Source organism: Scyliorhinus canicula, chromosome 8 (assembly GCF_902713615.1).
Source record: "Scyliorhinus canicula chromosome 8, sScyCan1.1, whole genome shotgun sequence".
NCBI lineage: Eukaryota > Metazoa > Chordata > Chondrichthyes > Carcharhiniformes > Scyliorhinidae > Scyliorhinus > Scyliorhinus canicula.
In genome coordinates, this window is record NC_052153.1 from 62,380,929 (window position 1) to 62,405,564 (window position 24,636).

Consider the following 24,636-nt stretch of genomic DNA (forward strand, 5'->3'; position numbering starts at 1 on the left):
TATGTTACCACTTTGCAAATCTTTCTTACATTCCTGTGTAATGTGATAGAAACTTGTCAGTTTCTTTCGTTTACAAATCCATTTCATGAATGTATGCTCAACAGGCAAAGCTCCATCTGATAATATTTTTTTAACTCACTTATTTTGATGCCTCTCGTGTAAGATCTCTGTTTTCTCCTTTACTCAATCTGTTTTAATTCTGTATGCAGTTAAGATCCAGCAATGAGCCTGATCAGGAAATGCTCAATGACTGCCTCACTATTCAACCATTGCAGCCTGCTACGTCACCACAAGATGCTGTAGACGGCACTATGGGCCGATCACCAGGGCCACCCCATGACATCTATTCAGGTAAGCTTTTAAAAACCTCCAAACAGTTTGCAAAATACACATTTGCTGAGCTTCCTTTAAGGACATTTCAGGTGGAGAGTGACCTTGGGAGAGATTGCAGAGTCGCAGCATGGGTCAGTGCAGTCTGGTCCAACTGGCCATATGACGCAGGCAATGGTAATAGTGGATGCATCAGTCTGTTATTTCATACAACCTGGGGCAGCTAATATCATTACAACTATCAGACAATATCTAACTGGAAGGAATCACGGTGCAAATGTTGCGTGCAAAGCCAATGGCCAAAACATAATTTTAACTAGAGGGAGGAATTGGCCAAGGTGATTGGTAAACAATCGATATCTCAATAGTCTGAGGCTCAGGATCTTTTAATTCTAAGGCCAAGCCTGCAAGGCCCAGTATGTTTCCAACACAATACAGGCAGGGAAGTGGGCAAGAGTAAAATGCTGAGTGGCCAGAAGGAATGGTTCCTGCCAACCCTGTAAAATGATCAGGATGAGGTGGGGCGAGATTGTCTGGGGTAGTATCTTAAGATGGGGAGTTGAATCTTTCCTTATGAAACCCACTTCCGTACTCAGACCCACGGCTAAAACAGCAGTTCAGCCTCATCGAGCACTGGGGTGGCAAGCCCAGCGCTCCCAGTCTCTTTCCCTGTGAGGAAAGGTGGCTACTCATCTCCTTGGCTCCCCACAGAAGCCCTTCGCAATGTTCACATTTTTAAAAAGGTGGACTAATGGGCGCCAACGTGTTCACTTGCTGGGGAGGCCAATGAATCATGGGAGGCCATTGTATATGGGGTCACTCCCATTCATTGTATGGAAATAGTGCTTAAGTGGTGATAATTGGTTTCTCGCCGCTACTATGGTGAGATCCCGATTTCGCCTACGGGAGCAGGCCAGTTCCATCACAAACGGTTTGATGCATGCTATTCACCGGCCTCGTTTCGCTCGAGCGAGAGTGCAGCAAGGTTGGAGAATCACACCCTGTATATTTTCAAGAAACACTTAGATAAAGCACATCAGGCGAAGGGGATCAAAGCATATAGGGGGAAAGCAGGATTTGGCTATAGAGTTGGATGATCAGTCATTATCATAATGAATGGGGAGCAGGACCGAAGGGCCTCCTCCTGCTATTGCCTATGTTTATATACTGTGATTGGATGTGCGGTGTCGCAGAGCACGCATGGCTTGGTAAAGAGCTCTTTTCTTCGGCATTCATTTAGATGCAGGGATGCATCCTTGGGTCGCATGACTGTTGGCACTGGATAAGCACATTACAAATTCAGTCTATGTTAAGGATCTTCCTCTTCTCAGAAGTCTTGGAACTTTACATCGTCAGTTTCCTTGCAATATTAATAACAATTTATTAATTTTCCTATTTATGTTTCCATTATGATTTGAGGCAGAAAACACAGAAAAATACATTAAATATTAACAGGAAAACCAAAATTCATATTGGAAACAGTCCAAAAGAAATCTGAACAGTTTGCCACTAATGCATGATTCTAGGGGTAAAAATTACACCCAAATATTGTAAGAGGTTTGTGTTTCCTTATGGCTACCATTAGCATTATACAGATATGCTTGATGAGCAGCCACTGAAAAGGAATGCTATTCTGATAAAAATAACTGCAGACTATGTTTCATTGAGCATTGGGTCAGGTCAGCAACCATGCTGTTTTTCAATCCCCACTCACCCAGAACTGATGGTACTGCCTGTGAGACTCAATAGAATGCACCTAAGCTCTTCACAAAGACAAAATGCTTAGCTACTCCTAGTCAACAAGGACATTATTTACTCCATTCAAATAAGGGGAATGCTGTATAAGGAACCTATAAACATCCCCATGAATTTGTTAAAAAATGTCACCTTTCTAAAGCATCATGTTTTCCCTACCTTACCTTTTCTGGCTATTTTTGCTAGAAACAAATATCTTTCCCATTGCAGAGAGCAATTATTGCTACCCCCACACTGGACAAGAAAGGGTGGGATGTTGGGGGTGGATGTCACTGGTCAAATCTACAAAAATGTGCAACCTGGGAAAAAACACCCACTTCCATTGTAACCGCCATAGATTAGGAGGCATCCCAGTAGTCCCGTCTGGAGAGGTTGACCTATGATTTTAATATGTTAATGATATACCACTCTCGATATTCTGACATTCTTTTAAATTTAATGCTGGCCAGCTGGAATGTCTAGGTCTCCAGAAACCCTGCAGCTAAAGGGAGTTGGGAATAGGCTGGAACGGCAGATAAGTACTTTTCTGTCACTGCTGTGGGCCAGGAGGCAATTAGGCTGAGTCAACATGGTTTTGTCAAAGGGAAATCATGTTTAACCAATTTATTGGAGTTCTTTGAAGGAGTCACATGTGTTGTGGATAAAGGGAAACCAGTAGATGTACTACACTTAGATCTCCAGAAGGCATTTGATAATATGCCACATCAAAGGTTATTGTAGAAAATAAAGGCTCATGGTGTTGTGGGTAAAATATTGGCATGGTTAAAAGACTGGCTAGCTGACAGGAAACAGAGAGTTGTGTTGTTTACTGGTTGGCAGGATGTGACGAGTGATGTGCCACGGGAATCAGTGCTGAGTTTATATAATTACTTGGACAAAGGGACTGCAGATATGGTTGCCAAACTTGCTGATGACACAAAGATAGGTAAGAAAGTAAATTGTGAAGAGAAGATAAGGAAGCCACAAAGGGACATAGATAGGTTAAGTAAGTAGGCAAAAATCTGGCAAATTGAGTATAATGTGGGCAAATGTGAAATTGTCCATCTTGGCCGGAAGAATAGAAAAAGAAGCATATTACCCAAATGGTTAGAGATCATAGAACTCTGAGGTGCAGAAGGATCTGGGTGCCCTTGTGCATGAGTTACGAAAGGTTAGTATCAGGTACAACAAGGCATTAGAAAAGCAAATCGAATGTTCTAATTTAGTGAGTGGGGAATTAATAACATAAATAGGGAGGTTATGCTTCAGTTGTAGAGAGCATTGATGGGACCACACCTGGAGTACTGTATGCAGAGTTGATCTTCGTATTGAAGGAAAGATGTTTGAAGCAGTTCAGAGGAGGGTTACTGGACTAATACCAGGAATGAGGAAAGATTGGAGAGGTTAGGTTTGTATCCACTAGAATTTAGAAGAGTAAGAAGTGACTTGATCAAATCTTTTAAGGTCCTGAGAAGTATTATCAGGATAGATGTGGAGAGGATGTTTTCACTTGTCAGAGAATCTAGAACTGGAAGTCACTGTTTAAAAATAAGGCATCACTCATTTAAGATAGACATGAGGAGAATGTTTTTCTCTCAGAGGGTCGTGAGTCTCTGGAACTCTCTTCCTCAAAAGGCAGTAGAAGCAGTCTTTGAATATTTTTAAGGCAGAGCTAGATAGATTCTTGATTAACAAGGAGGATGTTGATATGTGCAGTTCAGGTTACAATTAGATCAGTCATGATCTTATTGAATGGTGGAACAGCTCGAGAACTCCGATGTCGCAATTACCGGCCTGAATTTTCCCAGTGATGCTTCTTGGTTGCTAGGGTCAATCCCCAATGGTCTATTTGGGAAAGACCCTGGGTAGTAAACAAAGTAAAACAATGAAAATGAGTCACTATCATTCTACTTAGACATTTCTGGTTGGCCTCCTCCTTCATGCAAACAGCCCTCTCTGCCTCTTCATAATTATCAGGGCCCCAGAGTTAAAATTGAGAATTCCACAGTCAAATGTAATGCATAGAGTTGCAGAGTAAAACTCCTCCTGACCTGCCAAAACCATGCTGCTCAACATCCATCGGAAAATTATAAATCAATTTATAACGAGCATGTTTCCAATTTCATTACAAACAGCCAACTGAGAAATTTCCCCACAATCTGCTTTGAATCCTACTTTAGAAAAGCATCAATTACAGTTTACCAATGTGACATTTTACAGCTTTTGTATGTGACATCCTTATGGCCTCCACAAAGTATAATTAGATACAAAGTTAATGTCAGGGGTCTGCAGCAAATGATTAGGAACTGGTTTGAGATACTTCAAATCTATGTTCACATGGAACCTCAATGGTCAGCAAAGAGAGGAGACATTCTATACATTAATCTGGGCTGGGATTAAACCAGTCTCTAGTGGTCAAATATCTTATCCCACTATATCAGCTTAAGCTTGTGCTTGGTTGCTAATAAGTTGCATCAACAAGGATGATAATGGGGCAGTAAGGTGGTGCAGAGGTTAGCACTGCTGCCTCACTGCGTCAAGGATCCGGGTACGATCCCGGCCACGGGTCACTGTCCAAGTGGAGCTTGCATATTCTCCCCGTGTGTGCATGGGTCTCACCCCCACAATCTAAAGATGTGCAGGGTAGGTGAATTGGCCACACTAAATTGCCCCTTAATTGGAAAAAAAGATTTGTGCACTTTAAATTTTTAAAAAAGGATGATAATTTATATTCCCTGTAAGAACACTATTCACATCATCCTATGCTGCTGTTGCTCATGTATTTGCTTTGTTGTCCCCTTGTTCCGTACTGTAACCAATCACTGTTTGTCGATGTACCATTTCTCAATGTTCTCTGTTGATTATTCCTTTGTCTACTGTGTACGTACTGTGTACGTTCCCTCGGCCGCAGAAAAATACTTTTCACTGTACTTCGGTGCATGTGACAATAAATCAAATCAAATCAAAATCAAAAATCCCCCAAAAAATATGGTGAGCAGCAAATTTTGAGAAAAGATATAGGGCACGATCTACCCAAATGGGAACAGAGTCCCAAAGTGCGCGTGCGATTAGCCGGGTGTTTCCTGGCGCTCAGAGCGTTAAGAAACACCGTGCTATCGAATGGCCATTCAGGTAGAAGGGGACCTCAGTGAGGAACGCACGGCTGAGGCCACACTTAGTCCTGTTTTTTGCACTGTGGAGCTCCGCTCGCCGGAACGCCTCAGCGCAAGGAGAGATCAAGATGCCATTTTCTCTCGATTTCTCAACCACTCGACACGACCCTCAAACCCTGGGAATGGAACAATGTCGCACTCTCTTATTTTGAGGCATGGTAAATGGAAAGGATTTTTGGGTTGAATAAAATTGATTAGCTGCAGATTTGCCTGAAAGTGATCTCGCCCATAATGTTAGATCTCGCGAGACATGACAGGCCGGGTAGATCCCAGAATAGAGATATCCCGGCACCTACCGGCCGCGCTGCTTTTCGGGCGCAATGCGGCTGGAGAACTCACCCATAACGTAACGGGAGAATCACTCACCTGGTTATGTGCCTCTATTAGTTTTCAAAATAGAATTGGCAGAGGCCTGGGAATGGAACAATATCTCACTCTGGGGGGCTAGTTTAGCACAGTGGACTAAACAGCTGGATTGTAATGCAGAACAAGGCCAGCAACACGGGTTCAATTCCCGTACTGGCCTCCCCGAACAGGCACCGGAATGTGGCGACTAGGGGCTTTTCACAGTAACGTCATTGAAGCCTACTTGTGACAATAAGCGATTATTATTAACTAGTATCTCTTATTTTGAGGCATGGTAAGTGGAAAATAATTTTGGATTGAATAAAATTGGGTTAGAAATTCAAGAAAACTTTAAATTTAAAGTGCAATTCTTTTTTTCAAATCTAGCTAGCAGTATACAGTGAGTAGTCTTGTTCAAGAAAATGTGATGATATGTTAGTCTGAATGTCCTCCTGTAATCGTGGAAATTTCCTGTTGAGAATTGAAATTGAGTTAGGAGTAATGTATTTTGAAAAAGATGAACCAATCTTGATTAAAAACGTAGAGAAAATAATTTTACATCTGATACCAATAACACACTGTGAGGTTTCAGCTTCACGGGGATGGACACCGATATATGGTATTTGTATGTATGTTTCTGGAATAGTTATCCAGGATAAAATTGTAGTGGACTGTGGAATTCTAATAAAGTGTTACACAACGAGACCTACATTTTTCATTGGAACTGCATCTGGGAACTGACACAACCCCAGTAAATTGCAACAGAAAACTCCTTGTGAGCCACTGATTGTCCTATGCACTTTCGAGATTTCCGGCCGGTAAATTGAGGCATGGCTTCCAGGCTTGGTGGGGGTGGGCTTACACCCGATTTTCTGGCAAATGGACGAGGCCATCACATCTATGTAAAATCCCATCCATTGAGTTTGCATGCAGAAGGGGTGCAATGACACTGTCAGGAATTGATGAAGCCATTGCATGTAAATAGTGTTTTATTGGATTATATTTGTTCATGATTGAATAAATAGCAATAAGTTGCATTGAAATGCTTTATCTCCTAAAAGGCCGTAAGGCTTCAACTAATGTAAAAAATAGTTGAACTTTGTGTAGTTGATATATGGTATGTTATGTTTGATGCATGATATTGAGTGGTACTTCATTTTGCTTTGTGTGTGTTAGTAATGGCATGTCTATCATATCTTTATTTCTCATAAGTTAACTGGTGCCTGGACATCGGCCAGGATATTTTGGATGGTAGGGTTTCCCGTCCCGCCATCCAAAGAGGTCCCCACCAATTCTGCCTGGCCCACAGCCATTTCACGCTCAGATGAGTGTTGGCTAAAAAGCCATAAGGCTGGATTCTCTGTTTGGGAGACTTTGTTCTCCCGCCAGAGCTGAATTGCACCAGTTTTACGATCCTCTCGCGGCCCACGTGATTGCTGCCTATGGGGATTGGAGAAACATAGGAGGGTGGAGCATACAGCACTGGGCCTGCTAAATAGATGCAGATGGGTCATTATGACCATTTACATGCTCCTGCTGGTATGCGCTATGGAACTTGTTCACGCTGCCAGTGGGGGGCCTGAGTATGGCGTTGGACGCCAATCCCGATTTTGCCTCACGCCCGAAACTCCCACTCATCAGGGAACGCATTCCGGACATCCCAGAGAATCCAGCCCATTGAGTTTTAAAGCACAAAAAAAAGAGGCCCTTCGGCACATTGTACCAGGGCTGGCCATCAAGTAGGTGCGACTTCCGCACGTCACTTGGGAGGATGTCCCGCCTTTTAGTGCTGCCGGACAATCAGATTGGCCAGCAGTTCTCCAGTCCCTGCAGTGCCAGAAGCTGTAGTGGAGAGAAGAGGAATTTCTTGAAGACGTCAGAACCTAAATCACACGACTGGACGCAAAGGTACGTTTTCGGGTTTCGGGGTGGAGAGGGTAAAGAAGGCCTCGGGGGTGGATAATGGGTGATTGGGGTGTCAGGGGAGAAGCTGTGGTGGGGGGTGGGGGTGGGGGGAGGGAGGTCCAGTGGCCAGTGGGGGTGGGAGCCCAAAGTTAGAAGGGGGCTTAATGTGTAGGCCTCCCTCCCACCCTTTTCCACCCGAGGCCCAAACCCAATTATATTCGGTCTTCCCCCACACCCTGGAAATCCTCCCGCAAGCCTAAAAGTTGATGCTGGATGGAAAGCGGGAGCAGCCTGTCCAAGGCCTTGCCTAACCCAGTGTAAAACCGCTGAAAGGGCAGGCGGGAACCCAACGGGAAGTCCATTCATTCTATTTTGTGCTCCACCCAGCCTGAAATCCCATCAGTGGGGGTGTGTGTAATTCAGGACATTATTTCCATTATGTTTTCTTTTCAACTGAAGACAATTGCAATACAGATGATTAAGCTGCATTTGAAGAGATGTGTTGAGTAGAGGTAAAATACTTTGGGTGAGGGAGCTGAGGCAAACTTATGCTGGAATTTAAGTTTCTGGAGACAATAGGATTTTCTACCCTCCCTCTGTTTTTCTGTAGAAAGTGGGAGTCTGGATTAATATAGGAAAAGCAACAATCAATCAATCGAAATTTAAAACATTTCTGTTGACTTGGCCTCAGCAATCTTTTGGGGGAGAGTTCCAGCTTTCCTTTTTGTGAATAAATGTTTCTATCATCACTCCAGAATGGCTTAGCTCTGCATTCAAGGGATGTCCTTTCGTTTTGTACTCCCCCAACAAAGAGAATAGTTTCTGTCCATCTAACCTGTCAATTCCTTTCTTCAAAACAGCTCAATTATATCATCCGTCTCTGTGAAAATTAGGGCTTAAGTAAGGGAAGACATACACCTTAGCCAAAATGACACCGGAGCCCCGATTCCAGAAGTCCTGTCACTGAGCCCGGGAACTGGCATTTTCACTGGGGGTTATTGGGGGGAGGGGGGAATGGGAGTAGGACACATTTCACACAGCTGCCTTTACTCAGAAGCAGCTTTCATCATCAAAGTTTCTAAAACACACCTTGTGGGATTTACAAATTGGAGGAAGGAGTCTAAACCTTCTGGTGTTCTTTGAAGAAGTCAGATACCCTTTTGTAGAGGTTCAAGTGCAGCTGTAGTATTGTTAAAAGTATTAATATGAGTAAAAAGTGGATAAGGTATGTGGAATTGTCAAGCTATCAAGTTCTTTATATTTTGGGGGAAAACAGCCTGCAGTTGAAAAGAAATCAGTGCCTGCAATTTCAATAGACGTTTGTTATTATGAGCTTATGTGTTATCATTATAGGACTAGTGCTGCTTGATTGATTTCACAACCTATCCGTATCCCATAAGAGTCTGTAAATTCACAGTTTGATTGACAGCTTAGAGAGCTTGTAAAGGGATTAACTATCTTTAAAGTGGGGCTAAGAAAACAAATGTTTGGTTTTCTAAGAGATTAAGCACTTGAAGGGATTAAGCACTTATAGATACTTAGAACTTCATTTTATTTTATTTCAGCATGGCTCCTGAGGTCTGCAATGATGGTTACTGGGTGTGTTTGTATGGAGTTATAAGGTAAAGGATGGTGGATGGTGGCATGGGCTGGCATTAATGTTAGTATAGGGGTTACAAAGGGCCATGGGGATGAACAATGGTTATGGATTGACGTGGAGGGTATGAGTGACTATGTGAGTCAGTAGGAAGGCATAGATTCACATGGTGGCATCAAGGGCCATAGGGGATGGGTAGAGGGGCAAATGTCAGCCAGGAGGGTATGATATGCCATGGGGGGGGGGGGGGTGTAGAGGGCTTAATTTGGCATGGATGGTATGAAGAACCATAGGGGATGGGTAGAGGAGCATAGGTTAGCATGGACTGCATGAGGGGGCATGGGAGGTGGGTAGGGGGACATGTGGGGCGGGATTCTCCGACCCCCTGCGGGTACGGGAGAATCCCGCCTGTGGTGCCTTGAGTTGGCATGGATGGGAGATGACAAATGTATTAGAGGTGAGGCGGCAGTGGGGGGAGTGGGGTGAGGCCTAGAGACCTTACTGTTTTTATTACAACTGGCACACAGTACCAGATTGCTTAGACAGGTTTTTTCGCCATCTCCCTTGGCTCAGTGGTTGCCTCTGCACTGTTTCTGAGGGCAGCTGGTCCAGCTCCACTTCACATCGCCACCCCCCCCCCCTAAAAAAAACCTGGAACCAAAATCCAGCTGTTGAAAACATTTCTCCCAACTCAGGAGTGAAACTTCAGCCATTAGTCTTATATTCTCAAGGGTGACTTGTCATCAGAAATTAACCTTTTAGCCCCAATATTATTCGGGTGAAATAAAACCACAAAAAGTGCTGGAAAGACTCAGCAGGTCGGTCAGCATGTGTGGAGAGAAAAAAAGAGATAATGGCGTGATTCTCCATTTCGTAATTGCCGATCAGGCGGAGAATCAATTCCGACTCCCAATTCGGGACCAGTGCCGATATGATGCTGGTCAGCCATGCTCTGCCCCCTCACAAGTGGTGTAATCGTATCGTGCGATGTGCACCATTGCAACGTCTTTGGCGCATCATCAGCAGGCACTCCCGCGATGCTCCACCCCCGATGGGCCGAGTTCCCGATGGCGCGGGACATATGTGGTCTCAGCAGGCGTGAACCTGGCGTGGCGGCTGCAGACTGTGTCCAGCACCGCCACACTCGGTCGAAATACGTGCCGCTGGCCGGTGTGGGGGCTTCTGCGAGGGATGGGGGGACTGGTGGGGGGTGGCCTGTGGGATCCAGATGGCGGGTCAGGTCTGCGTACGGCCGGCGCCATGTAGTGGTACGGTGCGACCGCTGCAGGGACCCAGCCATTCTCCGGCCGTTTTAGGTGCGGGAGGCGGGAGTTTCACCCGACACCGCTGCTAGCCCCTCACCAGTCTCAGAATCGGTGCAGCGTCACCGCCAATTATTTGGTCGTAAACCTCCCGCCCATTTTCCGTTTGAGCCGCCACATAGCCGCTGAAACAGAGAATCCACCCCAAAGTTGTCCCACCGGAGCCGAATTGCTATAGTTTATGATCCCCTTGCAGTCGTAAAGTGGGATGTGTTGGAACCAACAATTCTACGGACACGTGCTTGTAGGATTAGAATAGCGGTTTTAATATACTTACAACAGAGCCAGCCTGTTAGCCATTGAACTTTCGGTGAACTGGCCGGCTGACCCTGTGGCACTGATCTTTATACAGCAGCTCCCAGGGGAGGAGTCCTGGGCGGAGCCAAGGGAGAAGCCCAGTACAACTCTCGAGTATTCCCCCTGGAGGTCAGGTAGCGCAACTACACTTACAATATAGACACATATATATACAGATTATAATCCCGTGTGAATCACATTCACCACAGGATGCAGTTCAGTGTCACACGCCATGCAAATTTATGAATGGTGAGCAATACAAGGGAATCCCAGGGAATCCCGCTATTGCGTCGCTGTTTTGAGCGGGAGGCTCGATTACCTGGGTGCCGCCCCATCTATCCCCAAGTGCAGATAGATTACGGGAACAACCCCGCTAATCCTGCACTCTGTTTTATTTTGGTTCGATCGCACCCTATGTTTGGGTGAATCCAAGTCTGGATCTAACCCAAAAATCCAGCGGTAAACACCCCGCCAAACTCGCCAAAAATTACAAAAATGAATTGTGCCCTTAGTTTCCAAATGGAGAATTCTGCTCTAAATGCATGTTCATGTCTGCTTTTAACAATTCAAAAGGGCACCTTGCCTTTCCCAAAGTGCAACATACCTGCGCCAAAAGTGTATCTGTTCCTAACCAAAAGGGTACCCTACAACTCCACAGATCTCCAGCAGCTTTCGACCTTCTTCTGATGGGTCCAAATACCACAAGTCGTCTTTTGGACGTCCCACGAGCGAAAATTGGTTCTGGCGAAGGGCAAGTGCAACTGCTTCTGTGAACCACAGATGTGCAACTACAAGCCACCCCCATTCCCCGCCCCCTGGCAAAAATGTTGGGTGCCAGACTCAGAGCGGGAATTCTGGACTTGGGCCTTCAGCATCATTTTTGATAAGGCAGAGACCCTCCCTGTCATGGCAAAAATTTAGGCCTATGATTTAAAACATAATAGAAATCTCAGTGACCTAGAAACTCTTACCTGCCACATATTTTAATAAATAGAATGGTTTTCTAAATTTGTATGTTTAGTATTTGCATTGGCAATCAGTCAGTCAACAAGTGTTTGTTTTCTCAGTAATGGAGTGCAAGAGGCAGTTTGCCATCAAATTAGCAAAGAGTTTGGTATCAGGGACAAACCACTCTTGCCCTGTCACTCTGACAGGTACTGATGCAGCCAGAAGGACATGCCTAGTCATCTCCCTGGTGGATAATAAACAAGGGCTATCATAGAATTTTTTTTTAATCAAAGGACTGAAAAGAATTCAGCTTTTGTCTAAAATAACATTTTCCATACATTATTAACGCTGTGATGATGAAGGGATTAAAATGGTGAATCCACTTCCTCAGGCCAGCTGGTTTCTCATATGGCAGACATTGCAAGAATGAACATAATATCCTGCTGACTTTTTTAAAAAGTAAAATTAATATATTTTAATAACAAGAGCCTGAATTCTCAAAATTGGGAATTTGGCTATGTAAAGCATCGTAATTGAATATTTTTGTTACAACTAAAAGGGATTTATTCCAAGACATGAGTCTTTTAAACACAGACACATAATTGCTAAATCCCCTGTCTCTGCTTTCTTATTTTAATGTTATTGACTAATGGATTCTTGACATTTGCCTGTGGGTTCTTGAATATCTCAGTTGTCTACGACATTTCACAGTCCACCAATCTGCTCAGCACATGGTCTTTCCAGTCTCTATCAGGCTCCAAGATCATATGCTTTTCTAATTGCAAGTCATTATGTGTTCCTGGGATGGTTCACAGTGAGATTCAAGAAATTCAATTCACTTAATTCAATCAAACAATTTGTACTGAAATCACAAAGCCAAACAAAAGTCGCTTATCAACATTGCCGGAACACTGCCTTCGACTCATTCCCAGCTTTATATACTATTTTCTTTAACCCTCTGCGCACAAGACTGATTCCACGTGTCACCAAATGGTAGACTAGTTGGGAGAGCCAATTTAGGTACGTAAAAATGCATTAAAGAGTTAGGACCTATAATTGACTGAAAAGTTATATTTCAGTCTATAAAATCCTATGATGTGGAGATGCCGGCATTGGACTGGGGTGAGCACAGTAAGAATTCTTACAACACCAGGTTAAAGTCCAACAGGTTTCTTTCAAATCACTAGCTTTCAGAGCACTGCTCCTTCCTCAGGTGAATGAAGAGGTAGGTTCCAGAAACATATATATAGACAAAGTCAAGACAATGCTTTGAATGCGAGCATTTGCAGGTAATTAAGTCTTTACAGATCCAGAGAGAGGGTTAGTCCCAGGTTAAAGAGGTGTGAATTTTCTCAAACCAGGACAATTGGGAGGATTTCGCAAGCCCAGGCCAGATGGTGGGGGGTGATTTTAATGCAACATGAATCCAAGGTCCCGGTTGAGGTCGTACTCATGTGTGCGGAACTGGGCTATAACTGTTCGGAACTGTTCGGCGATTCTGCGTTGTTGTGTGTCCTGAAGGCCGCATTGGAGAACGCTTACCAGGAGATCAGAGGCTGAATGCCCTTGATTGCTGAAGTGTTCCCCGACGGGAAGGGAACATTCCTGCCTGGCAATTGTCGCGCGATGTCCGTTCATCCGTTGTTGCAGCGTTTGCATGGTCTCGCCAATGTACCACGCTGCGGGACATCCAACATTTCGATTGGCCAATGGTGCAGAGGTGAGTATCCACCGGCCCGCACCCAAATGACCTGTCACATGTGAGTTGTTCATGCCAGGATGATGATCCTTTCCTCTCCCTGACCACATGCTTATTCTCCCGCAGGATCACAACTTGGCGGTGCCGGCCATTCAGGGTGCCCCCCCCAACCACTTTGTTTCCCCAAGAGAACACTTCGGAGAGCTCTGAGGATGCTACCATTTGTCTTAGCGTAGCATAAGCTGCTTCCTTGATCTGCACTCTGACAAAGGAAGGTTCAGATGTGGAGATAACTTTAACACGTTTATTAAACTATTTATAATTCTCCTACTCGGGTTTGCCACAACTGTTAATCCTTCTATAGCTACTCAGACTGACAAACCAGTCAGCTACAATCCACGTGGTGAGTGTGATATTGAATCAACCCTGCATCTGTACTCACTGAGTGTCTCCACTGGAAAGAGGAAGATCATGTGTGCTGTGTCCTTTATATATGGGTTGGTGTAATGCCCCCCTGTGGTAGTGTCACCTCTGTGTGTATCGTGAATGCCCATTGGTCGTGTCCTATCTTACTGACCTATTGGTTGAGTGTCAGTGTGTCATGTCTCTGGTGCTCCCTCTATTGTCTAGCTAGTCTACATGTATTTACATTAACCCCTTGTGTATTTAGAGTGATGCATATCACCACACCATTGATGCATAATGGCTGTCATCCCCACCCTCCACCAGTGCAGAGACACACACCTCCCCCAGTTGCCCTCCACCCTCCCCTGGACCCATCCCCTCAGCCTCCCTGCTGCTAGACCTGGGCCACACACCCCCCATGCATAACACGTGCAGGTGATGGGGTGAACGTGCACTCAGCAGGCGGACAGAAGTCAGACTATGGCATAGATTTAAGAGCACCAGAGGATGCTCACAGTGGGTTAAAATCACCCTCCTGTTTGTATGTTGACCTGCTGACGGTGCAGGCACAGGCCCATCACCCTGGAGTGATACAGCACAGACCTTGGGAGGGTGGAACAGGGTGATTGGGAGGGTTGCGGGGTGCAGTGGGGGGGGGGGGGTTATTGTGAGGCGGACCGGGTGGGGTTGCGGTGGGTGGGAAAGGAAGATGGGGAGAGATGACGGACAAAGCCACATCCTCTGCTGAGTGGGTGAGGATGAGAGCTTTCCTGGTCCTCCAGGCATGCCGGAACCCACCACCACCGTCTGTCCTCTGCCGTCGGGCTGCTTCCACAGGTCTTCCCCGGCTCATTCTTCAGCCCCTCCTGGTCCAGCCCCTCCTCGTCCTCTTCCTCCGAGGTGGCTGCATGTTCCTCCTCCTCCACCTGCAGCACATCGCCCGCTGCAGTGCCAGGTTGTGGAAGCACAGCAGACCACCAGAAACGGGGCCACCCTCTGGGGAGTGAACTGCAGTGTATCACAGAATGTTAAAGGCATCGGAACCCCATTTTCAGCAGTCTGATGCACTGCTCAATTACAGCTCGGGTGGTCTCACGGGCCTCGTTATATCAGGTCTCCCCATTGGTCACTGGCCTCAGTACTAGTGTCATTAGCCAGGTTTTAAGATGCCTCAAGAGCCATCCGGCCATCCTGGGGTGTCCCTCGAAGACACCGATGATCTCCGACTGCTCCAGGATGTAGTTGTTGTGCACAGTCCATGGGAAGTGTGCACACACGTGCATGATCTTGAGGTGGTGATCACCCACGAGTTGACCGAGTGGAACCCCTTCCTGTTAATGAAGGGTACTCCCGGACTGTCCGGTGCATGCAAGGTGACATGCATGTCATCTATTACCCCCTGGGACTGGAGCAATCCAGTTATGGCAGAGAATCCTGGTTCCCGGGAACCTTGATGGGCTTGGTCCAGGTCAAAGTTTATATAGTCAGCTGCCCAGGCAAACAGGGCATCCATAACGTCATGGATGCACTTATGGACTGTTGGCTGGGATATGCCACTCAAGTCCCCAATCGAGCCCTGGAATGTCCTGAAGCATAAAGGTTCAGAGCAGAGATAACCTTGACGACCACCAGGAGTGAGTATCCTTCACCTCCATGTGGTGTCACATTCACAAGGACATGGCACAGGTGCCGTACCATCTCCACATTGAGATGGAGCCTCCTACGGTACATGCTGTCCATCATCTGTTTGAAGGACCAGCGACGCCTGTACACCTTGAGCTGACACCGGCCTCCTACTCTGGATCCCTCCTTGGTCTGCTGTGTGACCGGATCCTCAGGGTGTGGGGCGCGGCCCTGCACATGAGCCGCCACCTCGAGCATCTGTCGATGCTGCTGCCGCTGCCTTCTCCAGTGTCTGGCTGCCTGGCCTGCCAACACCACCGCAAAGGCAGCTTCTGCGGGGTCCACGATATCGTCCATAATCTAATATCTGTAAGGAATAATTGGAAAGAGACTGACGATCAGCTATGGCTTCCACCCCGGTCACTCGGGTCCCCGATGCCTCCCCACCCTCACATCACCCGTCACCTCTCAGGTCGCCATCCAATACACCCTGCACACGCACCCCCCCCCCGACCAAGCCAGTCCCACCGGGGGCTCCCCCATCCCCTTGAGCACTGGGTCAGTGGCTCCGGTGCCTCCGGGGTCACTGCCCGATTTTAAAGATGGCTACTCACCTCCTCAGATCCCCACAGCAACAATTGCCATGAACAGAGACAGATAGGAATGATCTGATGAGCAGAATTAATGATTTAAATGTTTTATTGTTAGTTATAAGTTGTATTTTTTTTTAGTTCAGTTGACTAAATATTGCAATAATCAAGCTGCACTCGCATTTCATAAAATGAGTGTTTATTTTTGCATCACAGATTGTGAGCTAAAAATGTTCAACATCTTTGAGCACTGGGAAGAAGTAAGTTCTTGAGCCCAGTAAAAGAAAAACTTTAGTACATGTTGGAAATGTAAAATAAAATGTTATAATGTTGGAAATAGTCAGCAGGTCAGGTATCAAGGATAATGAGGAAAGGCAGGTTAATATTTTGAGTCATTCTCTCAAACCATCAACTGGGTCATGCCCAGTAAAGGCATATCCTATTCATAACCATAAACATGGACTCTATTTGGTTTAGAATTTTCTGGAACTGTCGTTTTTTTGAAAATGGACAATAAAAGCTGATAAGTAGGTGATATTTGTCCATTTTTGCACAGGCTACCTCAAAACTGGGGCAAGTTTCGAAGTGGGTGACCATGGGTGGACATACCAACACAAAAAAGATCTATGGGATTCACACCTTCTTTTGCTTGTGGACAAAAGACAAAATTTATGGACTCCTGAACTTACTGATCTGAATTCACTGCCTGTCGGACATGCGGACTTGGTAGGCCTGAATGCGAGCACGAAGCGCGTTCCCAGGCGCAGTCAACCCCGAATGCAATTTCACAATGACTGACCAATTAGTGACCATCCATCATGAAACATGCTCTGTGAAAGGCTGAGCGGCAGGAAGAAGGCAGGTGCTGAGAAAAGATTGGATGTGGTTGGCATTTCCAATGTGCTCCCTGAGGGGGGACAGTTGTTGTAGAGCTGTCTGAAGGAGCTGCTGACTTGTAAAAAAACAAATATCAATGAAGCAACAATGCCACGAGTGTTCAACAGAACACTCATACACAGACTTTAGTCCCCAGACAGATTTGCTAATTGTTTTTGAGCCCTGGTCTTTCACCCCCTCTGAATAAAACCAAAATTGCCAGTCAACCTGCCGACCAGCCGAATAGGCAGACAGACAATTTGCTGTTAATTTAATTTAAATTGCCTTCTTGACTGTTAGCGGGCACACTTCTGACTTGCGCACGTGTGTGCCTGCCAACGGAAATATCATGCAAGGGCACAATGATGTTGAGACATGCGCCCGGTGTCTTCCCGCACAATTATACATCGGGTCAGGGAAAGCCCAAAGTAAAATTTTGACTACTGTCTCTGAACCTGAAATGTAACAATGAGAGAGACACAGAAACTAGTCAAAACATAAATAAAGGTGAATGTCTACCATCTATTCTCCACTGTAGAGCAGTGGCTTCTAATTTAAATAATTCTAGATGGACAATATAAATATTGATCATATGATTGAAACTACCTTCAGGTAGCAAATCTTTTACTCCAAGAACCAAACAGAAAACTAGTCAGTCTGCAAACAACAGCTGCAGAGAGCTAAACAGAAAGAGCAACAACATTTTTATCTTTAAAGACTACAACATCTTAAATTCTCCAAGCCTGCTACTTTTCAAGTCCATCAGTACAGAAAACTGACCTCCTGGCAAGAAGAATAGAAGTACCTAACTTTATGATCTACTGAAAATCCAGTTCTTCAAGGGTATCCTGCAACAATCTGATGTCCAACTCCAGCTAATGAATGCACCTAGACTACCAAAGAATACATCACAAGAACAGACCCTTTGGTCCTCCACACCTGTACCAGTCATGAAACCACCCTTGGCCAATACTCTCAGCATTTTCTAGTGTCCTATCCCTCACTACCCATCCTATCCATGTATTTGTCGAGATGCCTTTTGAATGCCATTAATGTATCTCCCCTGGCAGTGCGCTCCAGGTACTCACCACCCTCTGTATAAAAAAGCTGTCTCACACATCTCCTCTAAACTTTTCCCACAGACCTTAAACCTATGCCCCCTAGTGACTGACCCCTCCACCCTGGGAAAAAGTGCCTGCCCATCCACTCTATTCATGCCCCTCATAATCTTGTAGACCTCTTTCAGGTCGCCACTCATCCTACCTCTATTCCGAGTCCATTTAGCCTCTGCGCATAGCTAACACCCTCCAGATCAGGCAACAACCTAGTAAACCTCCTCTGCACCCTCTCCAAAGCGTCAACATCCTTCTGGTAGTGTGACAACCAGAATTGTGCCCAATATTCCAAGTGCGGCATTACCAAGGTTCTACACAACTGTAGCATGATTTGCCACTTTTTATACTCTTTGCCCATCCAATGATGGCAAACATTCCATCTGCTTTCTTGACTATCTTGTCCACTTGCCTTGCCACTTTCAAAGATCTGTGGACCTTTAGGCCCAGATCTCTCTGACTTTCTATATTCCTAAGAGTTTTGCAATTTACTGTATATTTACTCTCTATGTTCGACCTACCAAAATGCATTTCCTCACATTTGTCCAGATTAAACTCCATTTGCCATTTCTCTGCCCACGTCTCCAACCTATCTAAATCTGTCCCTGAGAATTCTCTCCAATAATTTACCTACTGCTGACGTGAGGCTCTCCAGCCTATAGTTTCCTGGATTATCCCTGCTACCTTTCTTAAACACAGGTGCCACATTTGCTATTCTACAGTCCTCTAGGATTTCACCTGTAGCCAATGAGGATACAAAGATATCAGTCAAGACCCCAACAATTTCCTCCCTTGCTTCTCTCAGTATTCTGGGTTAAATCCCATCCAGGTCAGGAGACGTATCTACCTTAATGTCTTTTAAAAACCAAATACCTCCTTTTTGATGTCAACATGACCCAGACTATCCACACACCCTGCCCAAGAATCATCTTTCACAAAATCCTTTTCTTTGGTGAACACTGACGCAAAGTATTCATTTAGTGCCTCGCCATTTCCTCTGGCTCAACACATAGATTCCCTCCACTATCCTTAAGTGGTCTAATCCTTTTCCTGGCTACACTCTTGCTTTTTACATATGAATAAAAAGCTTTGGGATTCTTACCTTAATCCTACTTGCCAAGGGCTTTTCATGACCCCTCCTAGCCCTCCTAATTTCCCACTTAAGTACCTTTCTACTTTCTTTATACTCCTCAAGGGTTTTGACTGTCCCAACCCTTCTTGACTGTAAAAAAGCCTCCTTTTTCTCTCATAATGTCCCTCGTTAACCTAGCCCCCTAAAATTCCCATACTCATCCTTCGTTCTCTCAGGAATGTGACTTTCATGAATCCTAATCAATTGTCACTTGAAAGACTCCAAACATGTCCGATGTTGAGTTACCCTCCAACTGCCACACCCAATCCAAATTCTTCAATTCCTGTCTAATGTTATTGTAATTTGCCTTTCCACAGTTTAGCACCTGTCATCCCTATCCAAAAGTACCCGAAAACATACAGAATTTTGCTCACTACTCTCAAAATGTTCCCCTGCGGAAACCTCAACCACCTGTCCAGGCTCATTCCCCAATACCAGGTCCAGTACTGCCCCATCTCTAGTTGGCCTTTCTGCATATTGCATCAAGAAGCCTTCCTGGATGCACCTTACAAATTCTGCCCCATCCAATCCCCTAGCACTAAGTGATTCCCAGTCAATATAGGGGAAGTTAAAATCCCCAATCACAACAACCCTGTTACTTTTCACCTGTCCAAAATCTCTCTGCCTGTCTGCTCCTCTATCTCTCACTGGCAGTTGGGGGGCCTGTAAAAAACCCAACCTTGTGATTGCCCCCTTCCTATTTTTGAGCTCTACCCAGATTGCCTCATTGTATGAGCCCTCCGAATATTCTCCTTAACCAGTAATGCTACTCCCCCACCCTTTTACATCCCACCTCTATCTCTTCTGAAGCATCTATATCTTCCAACATTCAGCTGCCAATCCTGCCCTTCCTTTAACTATGTTTCAATGATAACCACAACATCATAGTTACAAGTACTAATCAGTGCTCTCAGTTCATCTTTCTTATCTGTTATACTTATGGCATTGAAACAAATACCCTTCAGAACACTGCGTTTGAGCAGATGGTGATGTTGTTGTTCTCTTATTTTTGTTCTCTATTTCTCCTTCAGTTATTACACATTCTAAGCTAATGCTCTGGTTCCCACCCCCCTGTCATACTAGTTTAACATACTATTCAGAAATGTTAACAACTTCTTCACTGGGCTTACAGCACACGTTCATTCTAAGACAGGCCAAACATGTGCATTACAAGCTATCATTTTGCTTATGACTTGTAAAAGTTCACTGTTCTCAAATTGTATTTTTCCATGAATGTGTATGCATGTGGGGGAGAGAGAGAGAGAGAGAGGAAATGCTGAGAAGTGATGTAGAGTTAGACATTTGGGGTGAATCAGTGAACAAATAACCCTCTTTTTAAACACTTGAAAAGCATGTGCTTGTTGATCAATTTGACTATACACTCAGAGGTTAAGAAACACACACATCTTTTTGAAAAATATACTGATTACGGATAGTAAGGGAAGGGAGTTGGGGTTTCCAGTACTCTCTCATCTTTTCTGTAATGACTTTTTAAAGGTTAGATAAGTTTCAAGCCTGTTGAGCACAGCAAAGTATGAAAAGCAGTAAAAAGATACAGGGTAAAATTGCACCTAAAAGCAGAGCAGTATAACAACCAAGAATCGCGAAAGAAACCGAACTGCTGATTTACTGCTCGACTTACTCCCATTTCCATGTTTAGAGCTTGATTTAGAGAGCTGGAGATCTTACCTGGGACAGACGTGGGCATAATAATAGATGTAAATCGAGGCCAAATTGTAGCGTTCAGATCTTGAGCTGTTGCTGACTTGCTGTACATGCATCTCCATGGAATACTCCGAGAAGTCGGGACCCGTGGCCATGTCTTGCTGACTGTTACTTCAGTAACTTGTAGTGCTGAGCTAACCACCTTTGGGAAAGTGCCTTCTTCCTTATGTGGCAGCAGCTCCCTTTGGGTTAGATTTCTTGCCCTTCCAATCATTGAGCTGCCTACAAGGAAACTTATTAGTGCGAGCAGCACACCAGTTGTGTTCAATAGGACCCAACCACAAAAATGGTCAGGCCTCCTTCCAACTTTATCAGGCAGCGGAGGGCATGATCCACTGCCCACCCAATATATTCACCACTTGTGACGTTTTGCCTCAACCCCTGAGATGTCACAATTTTCACAGGACTTCTTTTATTTTTAACCTCTTCTGTAGCCTTTGCTGAATGCAAAGTAAAACTGACTGAAGTCAGACCCAGCAGCACCGGCACTATCAAGATGATGATCAGTTGTATATATTTTTTTACAGTTATTATAACTACACTAAGGTCCCCTTACATTTAGTGGGCTAAACAGTTGGCTTGTAATGCAGAACAAGGCCAGCAGCGCGGGTTCAATTCCCGTACCGTCCTCCCCAAACAGGTGCCGAAATGTGGCAACTAGGGGCTTTTCACAGTAACTTCATTGAAGCCTACTTGTAACAATAAGCGATTATTGTACATTTGATGGGAGGTGGACTATTTTCGGTCTTTGTCAAAATTTGCTCAGTTAGCAGCCATAACACACAGCTTATTAACGGCGCCTTTAAATGCAGCAATAGAACAAGCCAAAATCAAACACTGGCAGGGAGGACAGGGAAAGCTAAACCTATTTGCTGTTTTTACTTTGTTTGCATCTCCTGAAACACAATGATCCCAACATTTGCCATTTTGCTCACAGAGCTCCTTTTTATTATCGATTAGCAACAATTATATTTTTTCTTAAATCTGGATATACTGGCCGGGATTCTCCCCTACCCGGCGGGGTGGGGGTACCCGGCTTGATGGAGTGGCATGAACCACTCCGGCGTCAGGCCGCCCCAAAGGTGCGGAAGTCTCCGCACCTTTAGGGGCCAAGCCCTCACATTGAGGGGCTAGGCCTGCGCCGGAGTGGTCCCTGCTCCGCCATCTGGCGTGAACGGCCTTTGGCACCACACCAGCCAGGGCCGAAAGGACTTCGCCGGCCGGCGTAAATCCGCACATGCGCCGGAGTGTCAGCGGCTGTTGATGTCATCCCGGCGCATGAGCAGGGGAGGGGGTCTCTTCCGCCTCTGCCATGGTGAAAACCATGGCGAAGGCGGAAGAAAAAAAGTGCCCCCACGGCACAGGCCCACCCGCAGATCGGTGGGCCCTGATCGCGAGCCAGGCCACCGTGAGGGCACCCCCCGGGATCAGATCGCCCCGCGCCCCCTCCCGCCCCCCCGGACCCTGGCGCCCACCCGCGCCACCAATCCCACCGGTAAGAGAGGTGGTTTGATCCATGCCGGCGGGAGAGGCTTGTCAGCGGTGGGACTTCAGCCCATCGCGGGCCGGAGAATCACCGCGGGAGCCCGCCAACCGGTGCAGCGCGATTCCCGCCCCCGCCGAGTCTCGGGTGGCGGAGAATTCGGGACACGGCGGGGGCGGGATTGACGCCGGCCGCAGGCGATTCTCCAACCCGGCGGGGGTCAGAGAATCCCGCACACTATAACTGCTATCTCTTCTGAGTTCAAAAGCCTTGCCAGTCATATTGTCTTGGGTATGCTTACTTTGACAACTTGTTTTATTAAAGAAAACATGTATACTAAATATATTTATGTAATGAACATGATGATTCGTGACTATTGACATTGGGCTGGCTTCTCCACCATGAGTACCGATAGTGGCGTTCCCGATGCAGCGGAGAATTCAGCGTTGGGGAGAAACTGGGATTAGAGCCCGCGAATGGGTCATTAAATCTCATTTGCATCCTTTTATCTGGCCTGGCACAACATTCTCCTGGCCCAGGTGATTCTCCAATCGTCTGGGCTGGGAATCACGTGGGCGCGAATTGGTGCAGGCCCTGACAAGCATGTACCAGATGCGGGGGACCTCACGGTGTGCCAAGGGATACTTTTTTAAGGGAGTTGCTCCCAAAGTCCATCGGAGGGCCACCCTCCCCCACAATGCAAAACATCCCCACCCCCCCTGCCACCAGACCTCCCCACCACCCCAAGGCCCTCTAATTAAAGGGAGAGCCCCTAAAGAGACCCCTCCACAGCAAGCCCCAAATAAAGAGACCACCATAGCAACCTCCCCAAATAAAGAGCTATCCAGAGACACCCTAAATAAAGAGAACGCCACAGAAACCCCTAAATAAAGAGACCCCCCACAGAGTCCCCCTAAATAAAGAGACTCCTTAAGAGAGACCCTTTCTTGAAGCTCCCCAGAAGAGAGTCCCCTGTTCGATAGCGAGAGAGACAGTCAGTGAAAACAATTACTGCTTTAAAACTCACCTGGGCAATACACCTGTTGGCTCAGGCATAGGAAGCAGCACCTGTCAATTCATGGAAGGAGAAAAACAGGAGTTTAAACCCCCTCAGATCTGTGGGCTATAAGCCATTTGTTCATTTCTCTTTGATATTGATTTTACGAGGCTGTGCTTGACAGCTTCTACACAGACCCAGCTGTCAGCATTGTTCCATTCATCCATGTGCGGCAGGGTGGCACAATGGTTAGCATTGCTGCCTCACAGCTTCAGGGTCCCAGGTTCCATTCCAGTCTCGTGTGAGTGTGTGGAGGTTGCACTTTCTCCCCATGTCTGCGTGGGTTTCCACCGGGTCTCCGGTTTCCTCCCACAGCCCAAAGATGTGCAAGTTAGGTGGATTGGCCATGCTAAATTGCCCCTTAGGATCCAAAAAAGATAAGGTTAGGTTGGGTTACTGGGTTACAGGCATAGGGTGGAGGTGTGGGCTTAAGTACGGTGCTCTTCCCAAAGGACAGTACCGACTCAATGGGCCAAATGGCCTCGTTCTGCACTGTAACTTCTATGATTCTATGATGATCTCCCTTCATGATTAAGTGAATTTGAAGTGCTCAGCTGTGAAACTGTTTATAAACATCAAGCTTTGATTGACAGCTCCTGGGCCACATCAGAGTTATGTGTTTTCTGTCAGTTTCACTGCTGAGCACTTCAAAGTCATTCAACGGCGAAGGGAGACGAATGGAAAGCACTGACTTTTATTGATAGGGAATTTCAAATGTAAACAGAATTCTTTCTCTTGTCAGAAATGTTGAGAAATCTTCAAGAACTGTATTTTTCTTTTAAAATTTGGATTGCATTATTTGCACATTTGGATTTGTTTTTAAAGTAGGTGATGTGTTTATCTTTGGACTGGGACCAAGCATACCTTTTCCAATAAAACACCTCAGTTACGAATGAACAGAGAAGAAGCAAAGCTGCTCAACTCGCAATCTCTTTGCCTTGCCTGAAACAGTGTGGTTATAAGTATCCAGGCAGGATACTTTGTAAAGCTTGCCTGTATTTGGAAAACCGAGAGACTGAGATAAAAAGGATTGATCCACATCTATTTTCCTCCACACTGAAGCTCAGTTGGTGAGACCTCCAGGCATCTACTGAGAATAGCAATCTGGGGCGGAATTCTCCGACACCCCGCAGGGTCGGGGAATCGCCTGGGGCCGGCGTAAATCCCGCCCCTGCCGTGGCCGGAATTCTCCGCCACCCGGGAATCGGCGGGAGCGGGAATCGGCCGATCGGCGTGCCCCCCACGCCAATCGGCGTGCCCTCCGGGGCGATTCTCCAGCCCGC

At 46.0% G+C, this 24,636-nt stretch overlaps 1 protein-coding gene across 1 annotated transcript in view; it reads left to right on the forward strand.

Annotated features, from left to right (window-relative positions):
* Positions 1 to 24,636, forward strand: part of glis3 (GLIS family zinc finger 3) — a 716,605-nt gene that overhangs the window by 550,175 nt on the left and 141,794 nt on the right. Inside the window, exon 6 of the mRNA XM_038804655.1 lies at positions 210 to 351. Coding sequence (XP_038660583.1) covers positions 210 to 351 — 142 coding nt within the window. The remainder of the gene's footprint in view (positions 1 to 209; positions 352 to 24,636) is intronic.